Source organism: Gymnoscopelus braueri (genome assembly GCF_963280865.1).
Source record: "Gymnoscopelus braueri genome assembly, chromosome: 11".
Lineage (NCBI taxonomy): Eukaryota > Metazoa > Chordata > Actinopteri > Myctophiformes > Myctophidae > Gymnoscopelus > Gymnoscopelus braueri.
In genome coordinates, this window is record NC_137613.1 from 21,053,634 (window position 1) to 21,076,945 (window position 23,312).

A 23,312-nucleotide genomic window follows, 5' to 3' on the forward strand; every position below is an offset into this window, starting at 1 on the left:
ATTAACACAGAGAGGGACACAAGAGCACAACATTTAAAAAACTCAACCGTTTTCATACTTGGAAATAGATGCCAAAGTCAAAGCTCCTCCAGATATTGAAGCCTTGGATAAGACTGCAGCTAGGGAGGCCGTCTTTGTTCATGAACACACCGTAGAGACCGCCATGGGCTTCGTTCTGATGCCACCTCTCAGTGTCGCTCTGAACACCTGGCAATGTACAAATCATGTGAAAGAGCTCCTTCTACCAATATCTGTTTTCTAAGCTCTCCTCATTACTGCTTGAATAAGTACAATGCACTATGATACTTTACAATGTAGCGAGACTTTGAGTGATACTGTATGCTTAATTTATTGGGATGCGTTGGGAGCATGTAGATCGGCTATTCTCGGTTAGCAACACCAACACCAAGTATAAATCAGGCTCAATGTTTGCAAGGGCGTTCAAGAAAACAACGTCATACACAACACAACAGATAACTATAGACAGCATATTGACAAATTATTTATTGGCTGGATTTGAACAAATTACCTGGGCACGGTTCACCATCAATGCGATATCCAACTCTCTCATAGCCAGCCACAATGTTCCCCTGCAACACCACGTTTGTCCCCTCATTGACCTGAAAATAAAGTGTTTGATGGATGTTTTTCTATAAATCATCTTACAGTAATTGAGTGGTTACATTTCCAGATGGGAATTGAAGGCCTGTCCCTGTATTAGAATTTAACAGGGTCAAGAATTACAAGCAGGCAAAACAACAATGAATTAAGATCTACTGGCAGTGTACACATTTACTACTTTTTCATATTGCAGTGTGCTCTTCATCTGTCATGCTGCTGTTACTGTGAGTAAGAATCTTAATGGAATGGGTGAGTGGGTGTTTAACGTCGTCAAGCGTACAAAATGTACGCCGATGACGTGAAATGCCACATTTCCTGGGGGAAATACATAGAAGACATAGGGTGTTTTTGCTACAATATATAATTGATCTTCTCACATCAGAACAATGGGATTTAGGTTAAAAAAAATCCTTTTAATATAAACTGTCTGGTTAAATAAAGTTAAAAAGAACAAAAAAGTAGACAGACCTCAATGGCAGCATTCCATTCAAAATTGAATGTCTCTTCTCTGTCCTGATAGGATCCTGTCCACAAACTTAGGGTCACCAGGTTCCTCCGCACTCTTATGTTGTTGCCCCACACTCTGATACCTGTAATTGACACAATGTAACACGTTCCTTGTTGAGTGCTACTGATCTAACATTATCACAGCCCGACCTAATCCCACCTCACCCACCATCAAAGTATGACATGACATAACATGTTTTAAGATAATAGCACACAACATTTATCAAAACAATGCTTTTTAGTATCACAATTTCTTTATTTTTGTAATAAAGAAAGCACAGAAGGTGCCCACTTATAGAACATTTAAATCATTGCATAGGTGTATTTACACATTACATTAAGGGAATCAAAAGCTCTGCTGTGTTCGTGCCATGTTCTACCTATTGAACTGTATAGAAATACCTTTATGATTTCCTCTACATGACAATACATAAAGGAAAAAGTACATTCCACAAATAAGCACCATCTTACCTTCTCCGACGGTGTGGTGGATGACATTGTCATCAACATCCATTGTGTTTGTCCCAAAGACTCCAATTGCAGGAGAGAAGCCATTGTGGAAAGCACAGCCCTGAACGTATGAGTCGTCCTGTGCAACCTTTCAAAGAAGAAAGAAGAAGAAGAAAAACGTGACCTTATTTTAGCATACACAAAAAATTTCAAGAGCTTGTTTTTTTGTGGTCCTTACAAGTGCAAAGGTGTACACTGAGTGCCATGTGTTTTGGGGCGGGGGTAGCGAGGACATACAGAACAATATAATCCATAATAAACAATTTTAACATACTAAACAAATGAAATAGCATGAGATGCGAGAGTGCAGACTAGCACATAGGACTCCTGAATCACTGATCTTGCCAAAATAGCAAAGAACAACTGTAAAAACAGTTTGTTCTATAAAAATAATCCATAATATGCTCCATCATTTTCACATGGTTTTCCTTCGCTTTAGAATTGGTATATTAATGTGAATGTGTGGTCCTACAGTACCTCTTCCAGGTTGAGGAAGGCCACAGAGTAGCGAGGGTCAGTGTAGTCATTCCATCCCAGCTGACCAGTGCGGTAGAACTCCACGTTCCTTAGCTGGGCTTTGCCTTTATGGACAACAAAGGTGGAACAATACATTAAACATCATTGAGAACATATCATATCAAAATATCTTTTCAAGTCATGACATATATCATAGCATGTCATGTCATTATATCAATATCATATTATGTTACTGTATGTCATGTCATAGCCATTTATGTCATATGTCATATGTTTTGTCATGCTGTCATAAATCATATCATATCATCAAATGCTGCATTTAAAAATTGTGTACCTTTGTAGTCGATTCCAGCCCATGAGTAGGTACCAACCACCACCCTGGCTCCAAACGATTCCTCAAACATGGCTGGGTAGTCTTGACCAATGATCTTAATGTTCCTGGTCAGGAGGCCAACATCCGCTGCAAGGGTGTAGGTCATTGGAGTACCTGAGACGCTTTGGGTCTCTCCTACAGAGAGAAAAAAGAGAGCAAGAGAGAGATAAGAGTCAATAACATCCATAAATCTAGGAATCTGTGTGTGTGTGTGTGTGTGTGTGTGTGTGTGTGTGTCTGTGTGCGTGCGTGCGTGCGTGCGTGCGTGCGTGCGTCAATTGCACATCTCCATTGAGCATTGACATAAGCAGGGACTTACAAAGCTGATTTTTAAATGTTCCCAAATATAAGCTGTTTATTACTAGCATTTTTGGTGTCTGCTTGTTCAGTAGTTAGGCCACAAAACCAGGACTCAGGAGAGAACATATTTGAAAGCTTATTGCCACTGAGATGAGGGAACGATTCAGTATTAGCTCTGGGAAATTTAAGCTATTTACAGTATTTGTGCATTTTTGCCAAATCTGCACAAACTGTATAGTTGTGGCACGAGCATCCCCGGGTATGGACTTGTCTAGTGTATATAGAGTTGTATTAATTCACAGTATTTAGTCACAGGAAGCCAAGCTGTTGCTACAGGTATCTACTTGGTGTCTTAACTGGAATGTTGTAGTGCATGCATGGTCAAATCTATTTTAACCACATGAACCGCAACCGTCTCTATTCTGGGCATGTCATAACAGGTGAACATTTGTCAAAAATAGCAGATCTACAGGCAGTTCTGAGCTTGTAGATCGGCTATTTTTCAGAAAAGGAGCTTTGGTGTAGAGAGAAAAAAGGAAGGGACCAAGTATAGACCTCTGGAGGACAACACCGTATATAGGGTTAAGGGTTAAGTGGTTAAACTAACCAACGTGGGTGTGTGACAGAGACTGGTTGAGGGTGAGAGTGCGGGCGTCTGATGACATGGCAGTGATCTGACGTGTCTCCGTCTCCAGTGGATTATAACCAGTGGTGGAAATGACAATGTCATCTCCAACCTGCATGCAAAAACACAGGAATGAATGAATAGAAAGCATGACAAAATGAAGTATGACTATTATTCATAATATACTGTATAATTATTATTGTATGTCTATGATTTGTCTTCTATGGTCCCTTTGCACGGAATGTGAGCTCTTGTCCCTATGACATCACATGCATCACAAGAACTACAATGAACTAAAGATGTAGCAAGGATAATTAATACATGTAAGGAAATTGATGTTTCTGTACAAAGGTCATGAAGACACAATACATTTATTGTGCTTGGCAATTACAACGATGTGATGGATGAACGAAGAACAGCGAGAGAAAGATGTAACCTTCACCTAAGACTGTATCTTAAATTAAATGATAATATGTGTGCATCTACAATGTACTGAGGTGACTGTATGAAACCAGGCAGACCTGCCAGTCCACAGGCTGAGCCAGGGTGAGTGTGTTGGTGCCGGCAGATGCAGTGCTGGACAGCTTGGTGTGGTACACATTGTGAGGGATTCCATACAGCTCCAGCGTACCAAACACACCTGTGGTAGAACAGATATTGGGTCAGTTATACAATAACTTAATGTCACCATGTTGACACTGAGCTAGCATGAATGGAAGATCTTTTACATGAAAAGGTTCAAAACCCATGATGACGTTGTGCTTGTGTTGCATGCATTAACCCATTTAGACCTGAGGCCGACAGTTTTCTGAAAAACTATTGTTGCTATATCAGTGGTTATCAAACTTTTTCATGTCAAGGACCACCCAAAATGATATGTATTTGGCCAAGGACCCCCATCTCACAATATTTTGTTCCAGGAACCCCCAGAAGCAAAGATTTGAGTTACAAATGTTTGCTTTAAAAATAAATATATTCAAAGATTTGAAAAAGTTTTCATGATTTAAAAAAAATAGCAGATCTACAAGCTCGTAGCGCTGCACCGACTGCCGCACTACGAGCTTGTAGGTCTGCTATTTTTTAATAGCCAAAGAAATCTTAAAATGTCACAGATGCGTTACCGGATTGAATGGGTTAACTGATTGACCAACCATTGTCCGACATCACATGATGTTGTTCTTACCCAGAACCTTGGATCCTTGGTTGGGGCCGTTGGGCAGAGGCCAGTCAGGGGTGTGGTGGTTCCCTCTGAGCTTGATGTGAAGCTGTCCTCTGAACGGCGCGTCGTCCCACCCTGCAATCACCCTGCCTCCCTGAAGCAACAGGAGACGGACAGATTTCAGTGTGACGTTACGTAATGTCAAAGGAAACATGACCATACCATCATCAGAGCAAATAAAGCCCAAAGCAGTTTTATTGTATCATATTATTTTGTACTGTATTATATATTGCATTTATTCCATCTCATCTTGTGATGTACTGTATGTCATTACATAATATCATATAAAATGGTAAATGCTGGAAACCTGGAACATCCCTATTCCAAGACAGCCGCTCTACCTCCTGAACCACTGCCACACCCACATCATATAATATATGTTTAATATAATATATCAGATTGGAATCAGATCATGTCAGGGTTGTTCTTGAAAACCGACCTGGATAGAGATGTACGTAGCGTCCAGGACCACTGTCCGGTACTGGGAAGTGGACCGTTTCCTTCTGCTGGAGCTGGAGGTGTCATTCATGGTGTCTGGAATCTCCAGAACGCCAATGACCGTCAGCTTGTTGAGGGGAGGAGTGTGGCCGTCCAGGACAACCCACTTCCCTGTGGTTGGAAAAGGGTTGAATTATCACAGGATTAAACCCCATGCAGGAGCAAATGACAATGCAATTGAAAACAAAACATTACATATCACAAGAAGAAGAGGAACCCCCTGGTCATCAATAAATATCTTACCGTATTATCAAGCAACTAGCTAATATGAACCATACAGAGCATGAGAGGTCATTATGAGTTAAAGAAAAAAACACACTCAGCTAATTAATTAACAGCGAGCTCTCATCTTGAGTCCAGGTATAGCTGTTTGTACTGTTGAGATCATTACCTGGTGGAACGACCACATCAGCGCCCTCTGCTGGTGCAGTGAAGTTATTCTCAGCAGAGCCTTGCCAGAAAGAAGCATTGGACCAAAGACTGAAAAGTGGAAACACAAGGGAGTCAAATAATGAATAGCTGAAATGACATGATATCATCGCTGTGTCTGACAGAAACCGTCTGTGGGTATTATAAATATTTAATCACTGAAAACGATTAACAAGAGTGGCCATTTCACAAAGTATAAATGAGCCTTAAGGACATAGCAGTCGTGTCCAAATCGGTGGAGAATGCGTGCAGACATACATGAAGTCGTCTGGTCGTCGGGTGGGAACGGGGGGCAAGGTAGCCGGAGGAGGAGGAGGCGGTTTGATACAGTCGGGGTAGAAGCAGCGGTACACCTGGAAGTTCACCGCCACGTCCGCCATGGAGCGGTCAACACTGGCACGACGACGTCTGCGCTCACTTGTCTTACCAGACACTAAAGAAGAAGGACAAGGCAAGGTCAATGAAGAGGCTGATACATGGAGACGACTTCAGCTTGATTTGTACTTCATTGTGGGCCGGTGTTGTCTGCTGAAAATGCAGTGGTGGAAAGTAACTAAGTACATTTACTCAAGTACTGTACTTAAGTAAAATGTTGAGATATTTCTACTTTACTTGAGTATTTCCAATTTCCAATTATTTTACTTCTACTCCACTACATCTTAGAGGCAAATATTATACAATAATAATATTATGGAATAATATACTTTTACTCCACTATTATATTATAAAACATACATTAACCACTTTTAGCCCTATTTTATACCTAGGCTAATTGAAAATAGCCGATCTACAAGCACACAACGCGTCGCATCACGATGCGTTGTCAGCTTGTAGATCTGCTATTTTCAAACATTTCAGCACTTTTACTTTTCGTACTTTAAGTATATTTTGATGCCAATACTTTTGTACTTTTAGTAACATTTTGAACACAGGCCTTTTGCTTGTAACAGAGTATTTTTATATTGTGGTATTGCTACAGTACTTTTACTTAAGTAAAATATCTGAGTACTTCTTCCACCACGGTGAAAATGGCACATTTACAAGCTCACGACTCGTCGCCACGTGTTGTGAGCTTCTAGATATGCTATTTTCAGTGCATGACACCTTCATATAACGGAGTGTATGTTTCTCTTTGCATAGCAGTACAGTACGTTGACTAAAGAGCTTATTTGCCAAAAGTGAAACAGTATGTGAGTGACTAACCGAGGTAGGAGAGGTCATTTGTGTTGTCATTGAAGTACCAGTCTCCGTTGCGGTTGTTGCTGTATGTTAGAGGCTCTGTGGAGCCGTTCCTCACATCCACTATACGGAACTTGTCTGGACTCTGGGTGAAGTTGTGGTTTATGATCACATACTGATCTTGCTGTAAGGGACAAGGCATATGCAAAAGAAAAATCAACTTCGATTAGGGTTTGAAAAGGGGTTGAAAAACGGGGTTGTAAGATAGATTATTATATGAATAATATACTGTAGGCCTATGACGAATGTCAAGGAGATCATTTGTTTATCACATATCCATAGCCTTATTTAGTTTAGTGCAGTGGCACTGGCACATTGGGGTGCCTTGATTGGTCACGTCAGCTACAGCCCCTGTTCCTAATAGTTAGGATGGGTAAATGAGGAGGACACATTTCATGTACTGTGAAAAATAATACCCCAAAGGATTGGGGACCATATTATTATTATCATTATTTACTGGCACATAGCAATTATCAGACTTAAGGGCTAACAACAATTATCACCCTTTTGGTCCTTTTATCACTCCCCTCACCCAGGGAAAATAAAGATCAGTTACTTGACCCAGATGGCAATTTCTAGATATGAATAAGAGACAATTCAATTCAATCTTAATTTCAGACTCAAGGTCCATATCACATACCAAATGACAAACTACACAGACAATAAATACAATTAAAAATAATTAAAAAAGTAAAATCAAAAGACAAATGCATGTATGGAAAGAATCGTACCTTAAAACCATAGAACTTTGCACTGTATGTGATGTTTGTCACTTGGTCCACCTCGTCAAAGTGCCAGTTATATGTCTGGCGAGACGGCAGCATCACCATCCACCCCTTTTTGTGAGTCATCCGTTTCTTCATATATTTAGCCACACTGGTTCCTGCAATAGACAGATTTAAATTCAAACGAGGCCTTTAACATGTCTGTCTGTCTATCTGCCTGTCTGTGTTTTTGTATAGATAATGTATGGACTTTGTACCATGGGAGTTTGTCAGAATGATATCCTTGGCTCGCAGTGAGGATGGTGATGGGTTGTTGAGTGATAGGCGGTGGAAGTCAACTGTCTCATCACACACAAAGCCAGGGTAACCCAAAGTCCACTCAGCACTCTCAGTACAGTGAGCTGGGTCTAGTAGCTGGCTCTTTGGCACCACCTTGTGGTTGATGTTTCCTATTGGAAAGGGGAATGAAATGATGTGACATATGAACATAACAGTAAGCTACATTGTGTGATACACGGACGGGCCCCTACCAAAAGACCTGACCCTTGCTGGTTCATTTGCACACTTTCAGATTTAGATGAACATTCTGCATTTTACTGTACAGGCTGTATCAGTTTTGTCATCATGTTACATGAAGACAAAGGTGGTTTAAATGTATCTCGCGATCTAATTTGTTATTACTGAATGAATGACTGACAATTAGACTAATACATATTATATGACTAATAAATACAACTGACTGGAGTCTAAAACAATCAAAAGGAGACTAGGTTGATTAAGAGTGTTCTAACATGACAGCATGACGATCACCTGTGAGAGAGCCGTCGGTGTCAATCAGCTGCACCTCATGTTCCCATCTGAAGCCGGCCTTGTTAGGAGTGTTGAAGTACTGCACGCCGCTGAACCGCACCGCCCAGCCGCCGCAGTCATGCACGCAAGTCCCGTCGATGGAAGTCACGCCGATGGCGGCGCAGGAGGGGCGGTCGAAGTTGATGAACTTGGTGTCGTGGACGTTCATGCCGTCATCGAAAGGGGTGATGATGCCCCGAGCCGTACAGTATTCATCTCCCAGGCCCAGCTCGTCCACGTGTCCCACCATGGTGCTGTTATACACGCCGGCCCCTCCTTCCTCACCGAACCCGCTCACGTACTTCTGTATGATGCGCTTCCCCTCGATGCCGGCCTTCTCGTTGTTGACCGCGACGAAGCCGTTGAACTGCACGGCGCCCACGTTCACCCACTCGGCGCCCTTCTCGCAGTTCCACACGGTGAGCGTTCGGAAGACGGCCGGCTCGGGCGTGTGAGAGTGACAGTCTCCGTTCTTCGTCGGGAAGAAGTCCTGGAAGATCCAGATGCCGAACCAGCCCTGGGAGTGGACCGTGTTGTTGGTGAACTCCCCCAGGGGGACCTTCTTCTGGCAGATGTTAGGGTCATAGGAGGGACCGTCGGGGTGCTCGTGCATGCGGTACCAGAACCCAAAGTGGGTCCCACCGGCGGCGGCGTTGTGGCGGACGGTGTTGTTGGCGTTGGTGACCCAGTAGGCAGCCGGGGTGACGTCGTCATTCAGCAGGCTGGTGCTCTGCTTGACAAACACGGCCAGGTTGTACTGCAGAACGTTGCCCGTTTCGATGCCGTCTTCGATAAAGAAAGCACCGCCCATGATGTTATAGATGACGTTGTGCTCCACCAGCAGGCGGTGGGTGTTGTGAATGGTCACGGCCCTGTTGAAGGTCTGGTGGATGGCACAGCCCCGAACGTAGGACTTGAAGTTAATGTCACCCATCAGATGCCAGTGGATGGGGTAGCGACCCAGCCTAAAGGCTTGCCCTGCGTGGAATAGCTGTAGGGTAAAAACAACCGTAAGAGTTCAAAATGTATCAATGGAAGATTAGGGAGTTCACCTTCAACCACTGCAGATGTAGTAATTATATGAGATTAACAGATTAACATACTGTAATGTACCATACAGCTTGGATATACTGTGTATATATATATATATATATATATGTTTTATTAATTGCTACTTTAATGAAATTTTGCTCTACACCTTCTTGCATTATTATGAAAAGAGTGAAAGCATTGTTTACCTCAACATATTCCAGTCTTCCGATTGCCAGGTTCTCATTGGGCCTGGGTGCGTGGAACATGATGCAGCCTCCAAACTGGTCACTGCCCGTCTCCTCACCAAACCTTCCCTGGAAACAGGTCTGGGTGGCAAACTCACCTACAACACAGGAAACAAAGATGTAAATGTGACACACCACAGGAACACAGAAACGAAATTAACTGATGATGATGATGATGATGATGATGATGATGATGATGATGATGATGATGAGAGACAATATAGCCTACAACACTGGTTCTCAACGGGGACCCCAGAGGCCCTTGAGTGGGTTCCAGGGCGTCCCCAGCTAGATAGTTAGGAACCAAATGGAGGGTACATTTGTTTCCCAACTATCCATCATTAAGCTGGGGACCGGCTGTAAAACTTTGAGAATTTACAAATGGAACCAAATGGACCCTTACAGGTTTATAACTCTGAGAGAGGTTCCATTTGAATGTTAAAGTAACATTGTGGATTTTGCTGTGAACTGTCAAACATTCTAACTTGGCGTCACTTAATCTCAGCATCAGTTTATGGATAACCTTTTCACAAAACATGCTTAGACGCTGGTTGTTGTAGCATACCTGTGTTGAACCCATCAGGACAGGCCTCGATCTTGTCCTGCCATTCTTCGTGTTGAGACCCTCGCACCACAATGTTCCTGGTGAGAAGTCCCACCTCTGCTCGACCCTCAAACACTGTGCCATCAGCCAGCGTGACAGACACCCCCAGGTGAGTGTACTCCAGCGCTTCAGTGAGGGTGAGTGTCCTTCCATCAGACGACACAGAGGCAATCCTTCTCACTTCGTTCTCTCTCTGACTGTGCCTGGAAAAATGTGCGTTGAGGAATTAGTAGGATACATTTTCACTTCCTTTTCAATTTTTTACAATTCCCCCCTCTTCTGTATGTTTTGAGGTTAGATGTTTTCATAAGGTGCCTGATTGTTGTTTTTTTAATTTCTATTGCACAAATTAGTAACTTGTTTCCTTAATGTTGAGGTAACCTTGCAAATAAAAACACATCACAATAAAAAGGTCATTACCCAATACACAATAACTGTATTATGAACAAAAGCATAATGCTTGTATCCGCAAAGGATCTTAATGACGTACAATCAATATAAACATTTTAGATAAACATTGCAATCATATACATAGTATTGTGGGGGCCTTTTGTCTGGAACTGGAACTGGTCAAATGTGCTATGTGGTCAGTTATGATGTTACTGCTGAAACAGATGATTTCACAAAACCTCCCCTGGTCCAATTGTTTTGTTATTTTACCTATGGCCTGTGGATGCGATGACGATCTCATCGCCGGCTTTCCATGTGACTCCCTTCATCAGGGTCAGCGTTGTGGACCCATTGGTGGCTGTCTGGGCCAAGTGGGTCCAGGGAACAGGAACTGGAATACCTGGAAGAAAATGTTCACAGCAATGACTTGCACCTTGAGGACAGGAGAGAACTGAAGGATTGCTATTGTTTGCATGTTCCTACAGGACACATACCTTAAAGGAGTAGTTCACCCCCAAAAAACTTATTTTCTATCAATTACACATCCCGTGAAGCCTTGAATTCATGGAGATTTCTTTGTTTTTGAGTCTCCTACTGGAGACTCCGCCGGTAATCAATTTATTGGCTTAGGAATGCATCAAAAACAAAAGAATCTCCTTGAAGTAATTTTTCTACTCCTTTAAGAGAAACACTAACACTTAGTTTACAACTATGACATGCACCTTAAGGGTGGGTGGGGACTGAACAATTACTAAAGCCTGATTTATACCAAAAACTGCAGCTCTACAATCTTGCACCCATAATAGCAGATCTACATCTATTTTGGTGCACGACACAGCATGCAACCAACTATAAGGCATATAGCATCAGGCATATTAATTACAACCTGCAGGACACAGAAACAGGTTCACAGCAGTGACAGGCACCTCGAGGACGGGTGAGGACTGAATGCCTGATAGTAGTTACATCCTTGCAGGAGACAGACCTTAAGTTACACTATGATCTAAGTATCATGTCACCTAAGGACAGGGTTTTTCATAGACTATTTGGGTCATGTTATTTTTCCCGATCTGTTGCACAACGTATTTTTATGTGGTAAATGACAGTTGATTGACAGCCATTATATGACAGCCATTATATGAAGTGAAAATAAACAGACAGACAGGACCGATTACAATACACTGACATGCATTGCCGTGGGCACGGTAATAAATATGAACCCTGTGTGTGAGTGTGTATATCCATACCATGCAGATCCAGCACTCCCTCTCTGACGCCCAGAGTCTTGGTTCCATAGACAGGGAGCTCTGTGGAGCGGAGGTTTCCATGGAGTGTGATAATAGCTTTGTGCTGGAACGGCGCCCCCTCTTCGCCAATCTGGAGATGCCCACCATCTGTGATCAGGATGTTCTCTGCCTGTAGCTCGATATCCGCCTCATCAAACACCAATGTCCCTCCTGAACGCAAAGAAAGGCTAGGTAACACACATGGGAAACTGATGTACTGTCTTAAGTCATAAAAAGTCTAAATAAAAATAATAAAAAGGCCATATGAGTCCAACAGTGCACTGTTGGACAACTGACATTGCCGGACCAGACAAATCCTGGTGCTATCACTGCACTTGGTGACTGGAGTGATTTAGAAAATATCTTAGACACAAGTGTGTTTCGGTACTGTACCTTGAATGAGGAGCATTTTGAGCACTGGGGTGCTGGTGTCCAATAGGATGTACTGTCCTTTAGTGATGACAGCAAACGAGCCCCTCTCTGGAGGAGACAGCCCTCCCCAGGTGTACCTCGATGACCACACATCGATATAGAAGAAATCCGCATTGTCCTGAGAGAAGAGAACCGAATAATTAGACCAAATGGAACAAATGTTATTCAAAGTATAATGTACTGTACTGTGCTCTGAAGCGACAGGCATTAGGCACACTATTCACTCAGTAATGATAGGTTAAACTAGAGAATAGCAATGATTAGAGTTGATTTATAGGCCTGTCCCCGACTAAGGATTTGTTTAGTCGAATCTAATTGGCGACTAATTGCCAATAGTCGACTGGCAGTCGACTAATGCAAAAAAAAAAAAAAAAAAAAAAAAGGGCCAAAATACATTTTATTTCAAAGGGCCAAGTCTACACAGTTTGTTTTGTGTCTCCAGCAGAGTTTCTAGTGTCTCTATCTCTCTCTGGAAGAGGTTGCACATGAACTCTGCAGCCGCACTGAGGCGCTCCAACACAAACAATACCAATACAAAGACGAGGAATAAGAAGAATAAAGTGGAAGTTACGTGTGGTTGCAGGTGTACACTTGGCCAAAAAACAATTTAAAAAATTTTTGGTCCTCGACTAGATTCGACTAAGAGACACGCAGTCGACTCGGACCCCCCGCGACTAACCAGTCGACTATTCGACTTAGTCGAGGTCAGGCCTAGAGTTGAATAATTCATTGTATTCATATGTATTGCATATTATGATTTAATACCTACCATTATTACAATTATTATTATTGAATAATATTTGTTGACAATATTGATGTAAATGTAATTTAGAAAACCCTTCAAAACATATAATTAGAAAAAGGTAAAGACTAGGTTTCTCACCATCTTGGCGATCCCTCTGTCTCCAATGCTGACTCGGACCTTGGTTTTCTGGGACCTGGGCTGAGCGTTGGTCACACAGATGATGTGTGTGCTGTTGGTCGACTGGATGTCACAGACTGACCCCCCAATGGTCACGTCGACGTCATTACTGTTGGTACTGCACGGTGAGAGAGTGAATGAGGACAATCAACAACAAAAAAAGAAGTGCTGCCATGACTAACAATGTTATAGAGAAGAGGGAATAGAGGGAGGATGGGGCTGTAAACCGTTTCTTCTTTCTGCACAGTAATGCCTTATTTATACTTTGTTGCATGTCGTGTCACACACTGAAAATAGCTTATCTACAAGTACAAGTTCACAACACGTTGCCTCGTGACACATTGTGAGCTTGCTGATCTGCAATTTTCGTGTGTGCGACACCGGCACGCAACTATATGTATAAATCAGGCTTAAGGGATAGTGTACACTACTACAGCAACGCTTCACATTGATCCTGCATCAACCTGTCAGGGTTCATTATGCAACAATGATGACTAGCTTTACATTATATTGCTTGAATTTGTTTTTGACAATTATTATTATTAAAAATATATATTTTATTAGCTAAAAGAGTCATGTCAGTATGTTTAGAACTACAATCATAGCAACATAAACAAAGGCCACAGACTGATTAGTATTTAATTTAATGGCAAGATTCATCGTAATGAAATCATGTTTCATCTAATCACTTTCATCTCGGGCACCGACTAGTCTGAGCGCTGTGACCTACTGTGATTATATGAAATAAACTCTATTTGCATACGTAACCATCTTGATTGAATCACCACATGTGGTCACGACATACAGTATGTGATAGGAGAAATGCTTTGTATTTGTTGTCAACGAGACTCAAACATAAAGAAAGGAAATGTAAGCCAGAAAAGATAGTCCATTGTGCTGGGGTAAAGTGAGCATTTAATTCATAGTCGTTATTAGACCATAATCTGGGCGTGCCGCTTGCATTGTGCCATAAGCCCACTATGTGATCACCAGCATGGCCTTTCCCTAAAAAACGTACCTGAAACCTGAGCCAGTGATTGTGAGTGTGCTGCCTCCAGCCGTGCCTCCTCGGCGTGGGGACACATCGGAGATCACTGGGGTTAGTGTGGTTTTGTAAGTGAAGCCATTTGATAGGTTTGCAGCACTGAACTGGTTATGGATCGTTACCACACAGCTCAGCTCTGACTCAGTGCCTGGAGACAGATGCAACACAGACAGACACAAACACAAAATAAGATGCAAGCACGCCCACACAAAACCACAACCCCACCCACACGCACGCACAACGAAAGAAACACATGTGTCTGTCATCATCTGACATGCTGAATGTACAGTACACAGAATTCAGGACTGGTTGGATTCAAAATGTCAGGACTGTAGCCAGTCCTAAAAATAAACCAGTAGAAAGAATACATTCTTTCAAGACAAAAAGAAAAGGTAAAACCCCCTAATTAGAAAATTGAAACCAGGTATTTACCTGCAGGGTGAGAAAATGACACTAATGCTGAGAAAGGTTTGGTTGCTGCTGGTAAGTTTGTCCATTTAGTGAAAAAGGATACACATTCTAAAACAACGCAAATTATCACTCAATGACAATCTACTACAACCCTCAACTGCCGACAGATGTATTTTTCTCAATTGTTCATCATTCCCTTAAAATGTGTCAATTATACGAGACAACCTGACTGGTAAAGAACCTTTTTAAGTTTGGCTCATAAAATAATGTAAGTGGCTGTTGAATTTTGTGATCTGCTGGTGACTTTTGTTGTGCAAAACAGTACAATCATCAATCTGTGACCACCTTACTGACATGCTACATTACTCACCATTGTTGAATGAAGACTGACAGCAGAGTTATGCCTAATATATGCTCCATCTTATGATGGTGTTGCAGACTTAACATAGAAGATCTACTGTATAAGCTCACAACGTGTCGTGAGCTTACAGATCAGCTATTTTCCATTGTTGAATGGAGACTAGAGTTACAGTACATTCATCAATATGTGACCACTTGAACACTGACATACTCACCATTGTTGAATGGAGACTGACAAAAGAGACGTGCCGATGTGGACATATTTCTATCAACCTCACATTCCTCCCCGCAGATGCTCACAGTGGAGGAGTGAGGATCAAACCCAGAGCCCAGGACAGTCAACTGTGCACCGCCACCGAAGCCCCCTATATCACATGGGAGGCACTTTATTTACAGCATCTCTGGACATTAGCATCAACATTACAGAATTTGAGTTTTGTGCGAGAACACTATACAAGTGTATGTCACCCTTACACAGTAAAATCCGGAGTGTGAGTTTAACTCTGATGGTCCATTTTTACACTCACCGTTATACTAACACTCCGGATTGTATGCTAAATAAACACTGCAGTTGAAATGGACACATCGTTTTTAAGTATCCCACTTGATTACAGTATGTTTGCCTATACTAACATTGCCATATTGACTGTACTATATGAGATATATCAATAACTACCGACTGCTTACCCTCGTTGGGCTGGACCTCAGTGAGAAGCAACTGGTAGGTGAAGACGGCCTCAGACCGTGCAAGGCCCTTGACCTGGTGACGGAGGACTACTGGGAATGATCCACCTGGATTTTCACCCACGATGCACTGGACCTCTGTGTCCGTGATTGAGGACACATTGCAGGGCACATGGTTGATGGTCACCCAAACGTTTTGGGCGTCTGTGCCAAACCCTGCTCCGGTTATTGTGATCACTGAACCACTTGGGCCTATAAATACAGATGGGAAGAGAAGGCAAGGTAACGTAAGGGACTACTAGATCAATGAGTGAGATAGACAGACAAGATTAGGCCCTTAATATTAAACCCGGTTTCCCTATTTTGGGCATGACATTATAGTGATTAACAGACCCCTCTTGCTTACCATTGTCGGGCGTGACGGAGTTGACATTAGGAGTCAGGGCTTGGGAGTAGGTGAAGTTCAAAGGTTCATACTCCACCGAGTAGACCTGGACCGTCACCATCACAAGGCCCTCATCCCTAGGCGGGGTCAAGCATTGCAGCATCCCTGGGGTTACCTCCAGGATCTTGCAGGGTGAGCTGCCCACCATCACGCTGGTGTTCCCCGGGGCAAAGCCGTTCCCTGTGAGGACCAGAGGTGTGCCACCCGCCGTGCTGCCCGCGGCCGGGCTGCGGCTCGCCCGGGCGAGGCTGTTCAGGGTGGCGGAGCCGGATGCCAGGCCAAATGTCCTCACCACCACTTGAACCTGGTGGTCGCCGGCGGGCAGAGCGCCGACCCTCAACGTAACGTTTCCATCAGTGACGGCGGTGACCTCCAGCTCCCAGGGGCCAGCGAAAGCCACCACAAGGCCGATCTGCGTGCCGAAACCTGCTCCGGAGATGGTTACAGCAGTGCTGTTGCCTTCGATGCTGTTGGGGGAAATGCCGGAGACTGTCGGGGTGACGGAGGAAGAGTACAGGAAGGAGCAGTCTGAGTGGCAGGAGCCTTGGATGCCGGTGTCCGTCTGGAAAGTGACATCGCCCGTGCGTGACTGGGAGGGAGCGGTGTCACAGGCAATGTGGGTGTAATTGACCGACAGGACGGTGCAGGGCACGCCGGCCACTGACACTCGGCCCTCTGAGAAGCCGGAGCCGCGGATGTGAAGCCTGGTGTGGCCGGTGGGGCTGCCGATGGGGGGCAGCACTGAGTCGATCACGGGGAGGACCACAAAGCGACGGCCAAAGTTGGCTGCCACGGCGACGATGGCGCTGCCCAGGTTGTTGACGCGGAGCTCCACGGGATGGGCGATGCCAATGGGTGCACCGCTGTCTGGGCTCAGCATACAGTTGATCTCTGTCGTTGTGCTGTTGATGATGTGGCAGGGCAGACCTCCAACTGTAACCTGTACAGAACAGTTTCATTTCATTTACACTGCTTGAGTTTATTTGCATAGAGAGTCACATCATAGTGAAATCTGGACTGTTCATTTAAAGGGGGAGTAAGTCATACTGTATGTTTTTGTAATAAACAAAAAAAGGTTTTGTAAAAAAGTTAAAGCTCTATATTTATTTGCTAAAGTGTTTGTCCACTAACTGGGGTCTACCCATCTCTCCAGTTCCTTAGTAAACAGAAAATACATTTTCAGGTCAGGATACCAATTTTATCTATCCAGGAGATTCAACACTTATTTTAATGAAACAATATCACTTACAGTACACCTTAGGAGTCTTACAATTGAGTTAAGCTAACATGTGATAAAAATATATCCATAAACATGAAAAATTATCTATCAGAAATACATTTAGTAAGTCATTTAGAGCAATTCAAATGGCCTCTAACCTCATTGGCACAGGCTGTGCTGCTGAAGCCCATTCCCTGCAAGGTGATGACCTGATGTGTGGTTCCCTGGTTGGGGGAGATGGAGTGGACCATGGGCGTGGCACAGGAGGAGAAGCTGAAGGAGAGGTTGTCGGAGGTCTCGTTGGAGGGCTGGATGCACTCAGACACTGAGGCGACACACTCTGAGGCTGCCCTTCCAACCCGACGTGGAACTACTTTGGAAATGACAGGTATCGGTATCAGACACGGAAACGATTCTTTTTTTTAACTTCTGCCGAACATTAGACTCGGGTAAGGGATTCACTTTGGCACGCAATTAAGTTACAATCCAACAAGCACCCAACCCCCATCCCTGCCCGTCAACAGACGCGGCCCATCCACCCTCACTCCACAACAAAAAAACATTTCAAAGCACTGCCCCGATGCAAATTTGTCTTAAGACCTAATTATACTGTATTAGTGTTCACTGGACCACGGTGGACAGCTTATAACACAGTGATAACAATGTTATATGTAATGTTTCAAATTGAGCATTGAAAGTTTGAAAGGTGACTTTACAGGACACCAGTACTCACGTTGCCATTTGTTAAAATGTCTTTTAAAGGAGATAATTCAGTACCACAGTGAAACTACATGCAAGCATGATGTAAATGGAAGGCTGTGGAACTCTTATGGATGCCCAATCCATAAGTGTTATGGATCGGACATTGAAGTATATTTATATATATTTGTTGGCTATGGTGGCAATTTATTCAATAATAACAACCACAGTTTATTTGAATAATACAGCACATATTTACCGCCTGACATGTGTTCGGCTTCCATGCCTCCCACACTGACAGAGACTTTGTTGCTGCTCTCTTCCAAGGGCATGACCTTCACGACTCCCTGCAGCAGCCTGTTTTTGGCATCTATATAGCCACTGCTGTAATAGTACACCCCAGGAGCAGTGAAACGATAGCCGAAAAAGCCTAAGGAGAGACAATGCACAAAGAAAACAGCATGAAGTTTGGTCCATGGACTGTTGCATTCTATTCTCTCTCATTCATTGGGATGCACAAACACACACTCATCACATTAATTTGTCCTACTGACAAACTGGTGAGTCAGGTCCCATCATAATTCTATCTATGTCAACAACAAAATAAGATTAATAAGATTACGGATTTGTTTACAATCTTGGTATCTACAAATTGTGTTGGCCGAGTACCTTTAGGGGTCTTGGAGTCTCCGCTGTTGAAAGGTCCCCCTTCGTACATGGTACCACTGGGGCTTGACACACTGAATACCCTGTAGCCCACCTTCTGGAAGGCTGGGGCCTCCCAGCGCCAAACCACGGTGTCTCCAACAGACACTGTCAGTGATACAGGACTCCACGCATAGCCATCTCCAAAATCTGCGATCACACACACACACACACACACACACACACACACACACACACACACACACACACACACACACACACACACACACACAATCAGAAACACAGACATGGAAAAACAAGTTGAAAAATGAAGAGACAGACAGAGAGATGGACATACAGTAGATACAGATTAACACACACATGAAAGAGGGTATTGTATGTGAATGCACTATAATCTGAATAATCTGAATTCCTGCAATTCCTACATGATGATTGATGACATGTGAACATGTCTTTCATGAACGTTCACAAATTAAGTTTGCTACTACATGTATTTTAAGTATGCTTCAAAGCTGCCGCACAAAGAACTACCTGTCACTGGTGGATTAACACAGACTGTTGCAAAGTAACAAATGTGCTCTCAACTACATATGTCACAGGTCGCTTACGGCACGTCCCTGTAAAATAATCCTGCTCTCTATCGTGCTGCAATGTTGTGTGACAGGTGAACAATGACACCTACCACGATGAGAGCCTTGGTTAGTGACGGTGTGGGTCTTCTCCTCTGACTGTATGACACATTGTAGCTCACCCTCCGAGGCAGTCATCACCTCACACTCAGTGCCTCCTGTAGAAACCCCATCCGAGATTTATGAGATCATATAGAAAACTTATAGCGGTTGGTGACAGACTTATATTATATTGCTTTGACATAACCTGCCTCGTGTTCCATCCCTGTGGACTCAGGGTGGGAAATAAGCAACCGCCACCAGGCAAAATGTAACTTCATCCATGTCTGGTAAGTTTATTTACTCTACCAGCCATGTTTGGCAGGCGCCAACCACTTGTTCAATTCTAAGACTCAGTAAGCTGGTAAAATAAGTGAAAGTGGCTGGTGCATATTTGCAGTATATTGGAGTAATTTGGGCCTACTTTATGAAAACAAAACAAAACAAAACAAAACATTGTGAAATAGAGAGTAAAATTGCTGGTTTAATATTAACCACTTAAACCATACACTACAGTACCTGTACTTCGTTGACTGGGGTCCTCCAGGGGTCTGTACTTGGCCCTGTCCTTTTTTTCCTCCACACCAAATCTCTTCACCGAAAATAGCTGATGTACAAGCTCACAATGTGTCGTAATGCGACACAGTGTGAGCTTGTAGATGTTCTATTTTTGCCAAATGTTTGCCTATTACATGACCAGAATAGTGATGCTAGGGTTCATGTGGTTAAGCCTTACAGGTTTATGTGGCCAGGGGACAATTATTTGTCAAATCAATCTGGATCATGTTGCTTACCAATGGTGACTTGGTTGTCTGAGGTGTTTGTGCTGAAGCCAGAGCCAGCGACCGTCAGTCTACTTCCTCCCAGCAGGGAGCCCAACATGGGAGAAATGCTGTAGATCTCTAGGATGTATTTGATGGTGGCATTCACGCCACTGCTATGGAAGAAATAACAGGAAGATCCCAGTTGTATTTTTGGTTCCCATCAAATTTTGAATCACTGAAGGAAACATTCATCACTATTTTCTAGCTCATATAGAAATGATAATTCACAATGGAAGTGCACATGCGACTTTGTGAAGTGAAAACGAATTTGTCACTTCTCACAGCTATTGGTAACACGGTTGATTTGGAAATGCACTGAAGTTGTATGTTGTATAATAATGATGATGACAATCAGGGCAGAGTGTATTGATTGGCTAGAGCAACATATGATTGGAAGCCGTTGTGCTTCGGCTACATGACAGTCTGTCTAGTCTAGACCGTTTATAGTACCTTGTCCTAGGGTAGCCACTGTTGCCAACCTGCACATCCACGTCGTACATGCCAGGTGGAAGCACAGGAAGACGACAGGTGACATTAGAACTCGTCCACACCACTGTGGGACATTTTTTCCTGCCGACAAACACGACACTGTCGTTGGCTTGGCTGCCAAAGTTTGAACCCAAGATGGTGAGGATTCTGTGTCCTAGAGAACAGACAAACAAACAAAACAAAAACCCAACGTCATCAAATCTATCATTAGTACAGCCTGTTTCTATGATGAGGTTCCTGTCATTGAGGTGTCAAAGATAATCAATGCTTTTCAAATGTTTTGACAATGGCCACGGTAATACCCATATCTAATCTTGGACAAAGCGGTGCTGATTATGCAACAGCTAGAGTATGCTTATTTTGACAGTTGGCTCTCCATTTGTCTTTGGAGAGCCGTACTGTAATTAGGCAACATGACACGCATGATGTTGTTTTCAGGCTCCAGCTCAGTTTCGAGACGAAACAGAGGAAAAACCAGCAGGTCAACATAACAGTCACATGGAAAGATATTGCAAAAGGTTCTCATGCACTGTACACAGGGCTCCTGGTGATGGAATCTGGGGCTGCGTGCCAGAGCTTAATTAGCAGCACTGAATGCAAAGAAATAAACACAAACGAAACATGTAAATGCTACTATTCTGGTTGGACATGGGTAATTACAGTGACGCACTAAAGAGACGATATGCACGTTCAAAAGGGTAAATGTAAATGCAGAGGAATTATTTTTCTTTTCTTCCCCTCCAGCAGTGCTTATGAAAGATATTGAATGCAAAGGAACAAACGCAAACAAAACATACATTACATGTAAATGCAAATATTCCGGTTGGACATGGGTAACAGTGACGCACTAAAGAGATGTACGTTCAAAAGGGTAAATGTAAAAAATGCAGAGGAAATTTTTTTATTTTCTTCCGCTCCTTTATGAAAGGTACTGTTGATGTCACAGACACCATGTTACACCACCTTTGACTAATTGGTTTCGTGAGAGAAATAGTCTGGGAAACATCAGTGAGCTTGCATTAACTGAACATAAAATGAACAAATATTGAATTTTCTTGTTTTCATCTACAGTGGAGTTACATGCCAGGTGGACAATGGATTTTGTCATCCCTGGCGTATTGGTTTTCTTTTGACCTTTGGAGAGAATAGCCCTACTGCATTAGGTTGGACGCTTTACAATACATTTACAGTAGCTACTGTACATCAAAGAGCTTAATCCAAGACAGATTTTCTTGCTCAAAAGGACATCCTCTCAGTTTACCCATCTCAGGTACATTATAATGGCTGAATGGTTTTCAGTGTAACAAATGCATGTCACAAACCCACAGATTAGAATGCCATTCAAGAAACAGACGTTGCCTTTAGTGTTGAAACGTTTGACGTATCTATTGGTCTAACTCTGTGGTTAAAATAATAACTATGTAAAGAAAGAGAAGGTCCGCACACCGTCTTAATGCTCCCAAAACAATGTATTAAATAGAGCGGTATTAACCGTGGTTAATACCGCTCTATTAATAAATTGTTTTGGGAGCATTAAGACTGGTGTTAAGAGACCGTCTCTTTATTTACAGTGGATCTATTCTGATCCAGCACCCGTCGAAATGTTGGGATGTGCGTGCACCTCTTGACCGCTATAAAATAATAATTCCCACAGATATCTTTGTTTTCCTAATGTGAATTTTAGGATGTCATTGTAAAAGATATCTCTTCTTTACTCACCAGTCACAGTGGTGTTGTGTGGACTCATGCTTGTGATCAGTGGTGTAAGAGATTCATCATAGGTGAAAGAGCTGGATGCTGTCTCAGTCATTGTTCCAACTATAACTGTGACTGTCTCTGTTCCTGCAGTTCCCTGAAAAGAGAAATAAGTAAAAAAAAAAAGAGCATTGCCAATAAATTAAATATATTCTTAAACTTTCAACCATTCAGGGCAGATTTAGTCAAGCCTATGTACATACTTCTGCAATACTACGCCTCACATTCAAACAGTACAATTGTGCACATTTTCACCTGGTACCAGGCCTCAAACCACTTTGACACTTTTTTGCTTAAACCACTTACTGTATACCGGTATATAAACTATACAACTCGCTTGACAAACATTTTTCTTCTAGTACAGTAGTTTTGTGCAGATATACATTTAGTTTTGTATTACTTACAGCTTGGGTCCTGCATTTCAGTTCACTGTCACTTGCATGAACCACTGTACATTCCTGACTGCCAATCATAACAGTAGCATTCTGGCTGAAGCCAAACCCTGTCACTGTCATAAGTGTTCCTCCTGTATGTGGGCAGAATAACAAAACACAATTGTAGACTCTAGCTATTTTGTATGCAATACATAATACAGCTTAGTTTTTTACATGTTGTTGAAATGTCATTTTAACTCATTTTATTCCTGTCAAATTATTCTTCTTTAACCACATTTCTTAAAAATTCTTCCCTATGTTTTAGCATCACCTATAAAGCACCTTATAACAGTTTTGAAAGGTCTCTCACCCAAATAAAAATGTTCTTAT

The 23,312-nt window shown here is 42.8% G+C and overlaps 1 protein-coding gene across 3 annotated transcripts in view; it reads right to left on the reverse strand.

The window, feature by feature from the left end:
* LOC308095175 (fibrocystin-L-like) overlaps positions 1-23,312 on the reverse strand; it is a 54,556-nt gene that overhangs the window by 9,267 nt on the left and 21,977 nt on the right. Inside the window, exons 31-64 of one of the 3 annotated variants that reach the window (XM_080442133.1) lie at positions 22,953-23,074; positions 22,513-22,645; positions 20,755-20,947; positions 20,275-20,414; positions 19,495-19,599; positions 18,816-19,001; positions 18,406-18,576; positions 17,606-17,820; positions 16,190-17,168; positions 15,787-16,035; positions 15,315-15,464; positions 14,302-14,476; positions 13,245-13,401; positions 12,323-12,479; positions 11,891-12,100; positions 10,914-11,043; positions 10,215-10,456; positions 9,611-9,747; positions 8,334-9,363; positions 7,781-7,972; positions 7,530-7,681; positions 6,763-6,922; positions 5,818-5,992; positions 5,522-5,610; positions 5,072-5,241; positions 4,597-4,726; positions 3,935-4,053; positions 3,396-3,525; positions 2,450-2,623; positions 2,116-2,219; positions 1,600-1,726; positions 1,090-1,211; positions 530-620; positions 59-207 (exon numbers count right to left, since the gene is read on the reverse strand). In XM_080442133.1, coding sequence (XP_080298259.1) covers positions 59-207; positions 530-620; positions 1,090-1,211; positions 1,600-1,726; positions 2,116-2,219; positions 2,450-2,623; positions 3,396-3,525; positions 3,935-4,053; positions 4,597-4,726; positions 5,072-5,241; positions 5,522-5,610; positions 5,818-5,992; positions 6,763-6,922; positions 7,530-7,681; positions 7,781-7,972; positions 8,334-9,363; positions 9,611-9,747; positions 10,215-10,456; positions 10,914-11,043; positions 11,891-12,100; positions 12,323-12,479; positions 13,245-13,401; positions 14,302-14,476; positions 15,315-15,464; positions 15,787-16,035; positions 16,190-17,168; positions 17,606-17,820; positions 18,406-18,576; positions 18,816-19,001; positions 19,495-19,599; positions 20,275-20,414; positions 20,755-20,947; positions 22,513-22,645; positions 22,953-23,074 — 6,965 coding nt within the window. Of the gene's footprint in view, positions 1-58; positions 208-529; positions 621-1,089; positions 1,212-1,599; positions 1,727-2,115; positions 2,220-2,449; positions 2,624-3,395; positions 3,526-3,934; positions 4,054-4,596; positions 4,727-5,071; positions 5,242-5,521; positions 5,611-5,817; positions 5,993-6,762; positions 6,923-7,529; positions 7,682-7,780; positions 7,973-8,333; positions 9,364-9,610; positions 9,748-10,214; positions 10,457-10,913; positions 11,044-11,890; positions 12,101-12,322; positions 12,480-13,244; positions 13,402-14,301; positions 14,477-15,314; positions 15,465-15,786; positions 16,036-16,189; positions 17,169-17,605; positions 17,821-18,405; positions 18,577-18,815; positions 19,002-19,494; positions 19,600-20,274; positions 20,418-20,754; positions 20,948-22,512; positions 22,646-22,952; positions 23,075-23,312 lie in introns of all 3 variants that reach the window. The other 2 variants (XM_080442132.1, XM_080442131.1) reach the window with 2 other exon arrangements.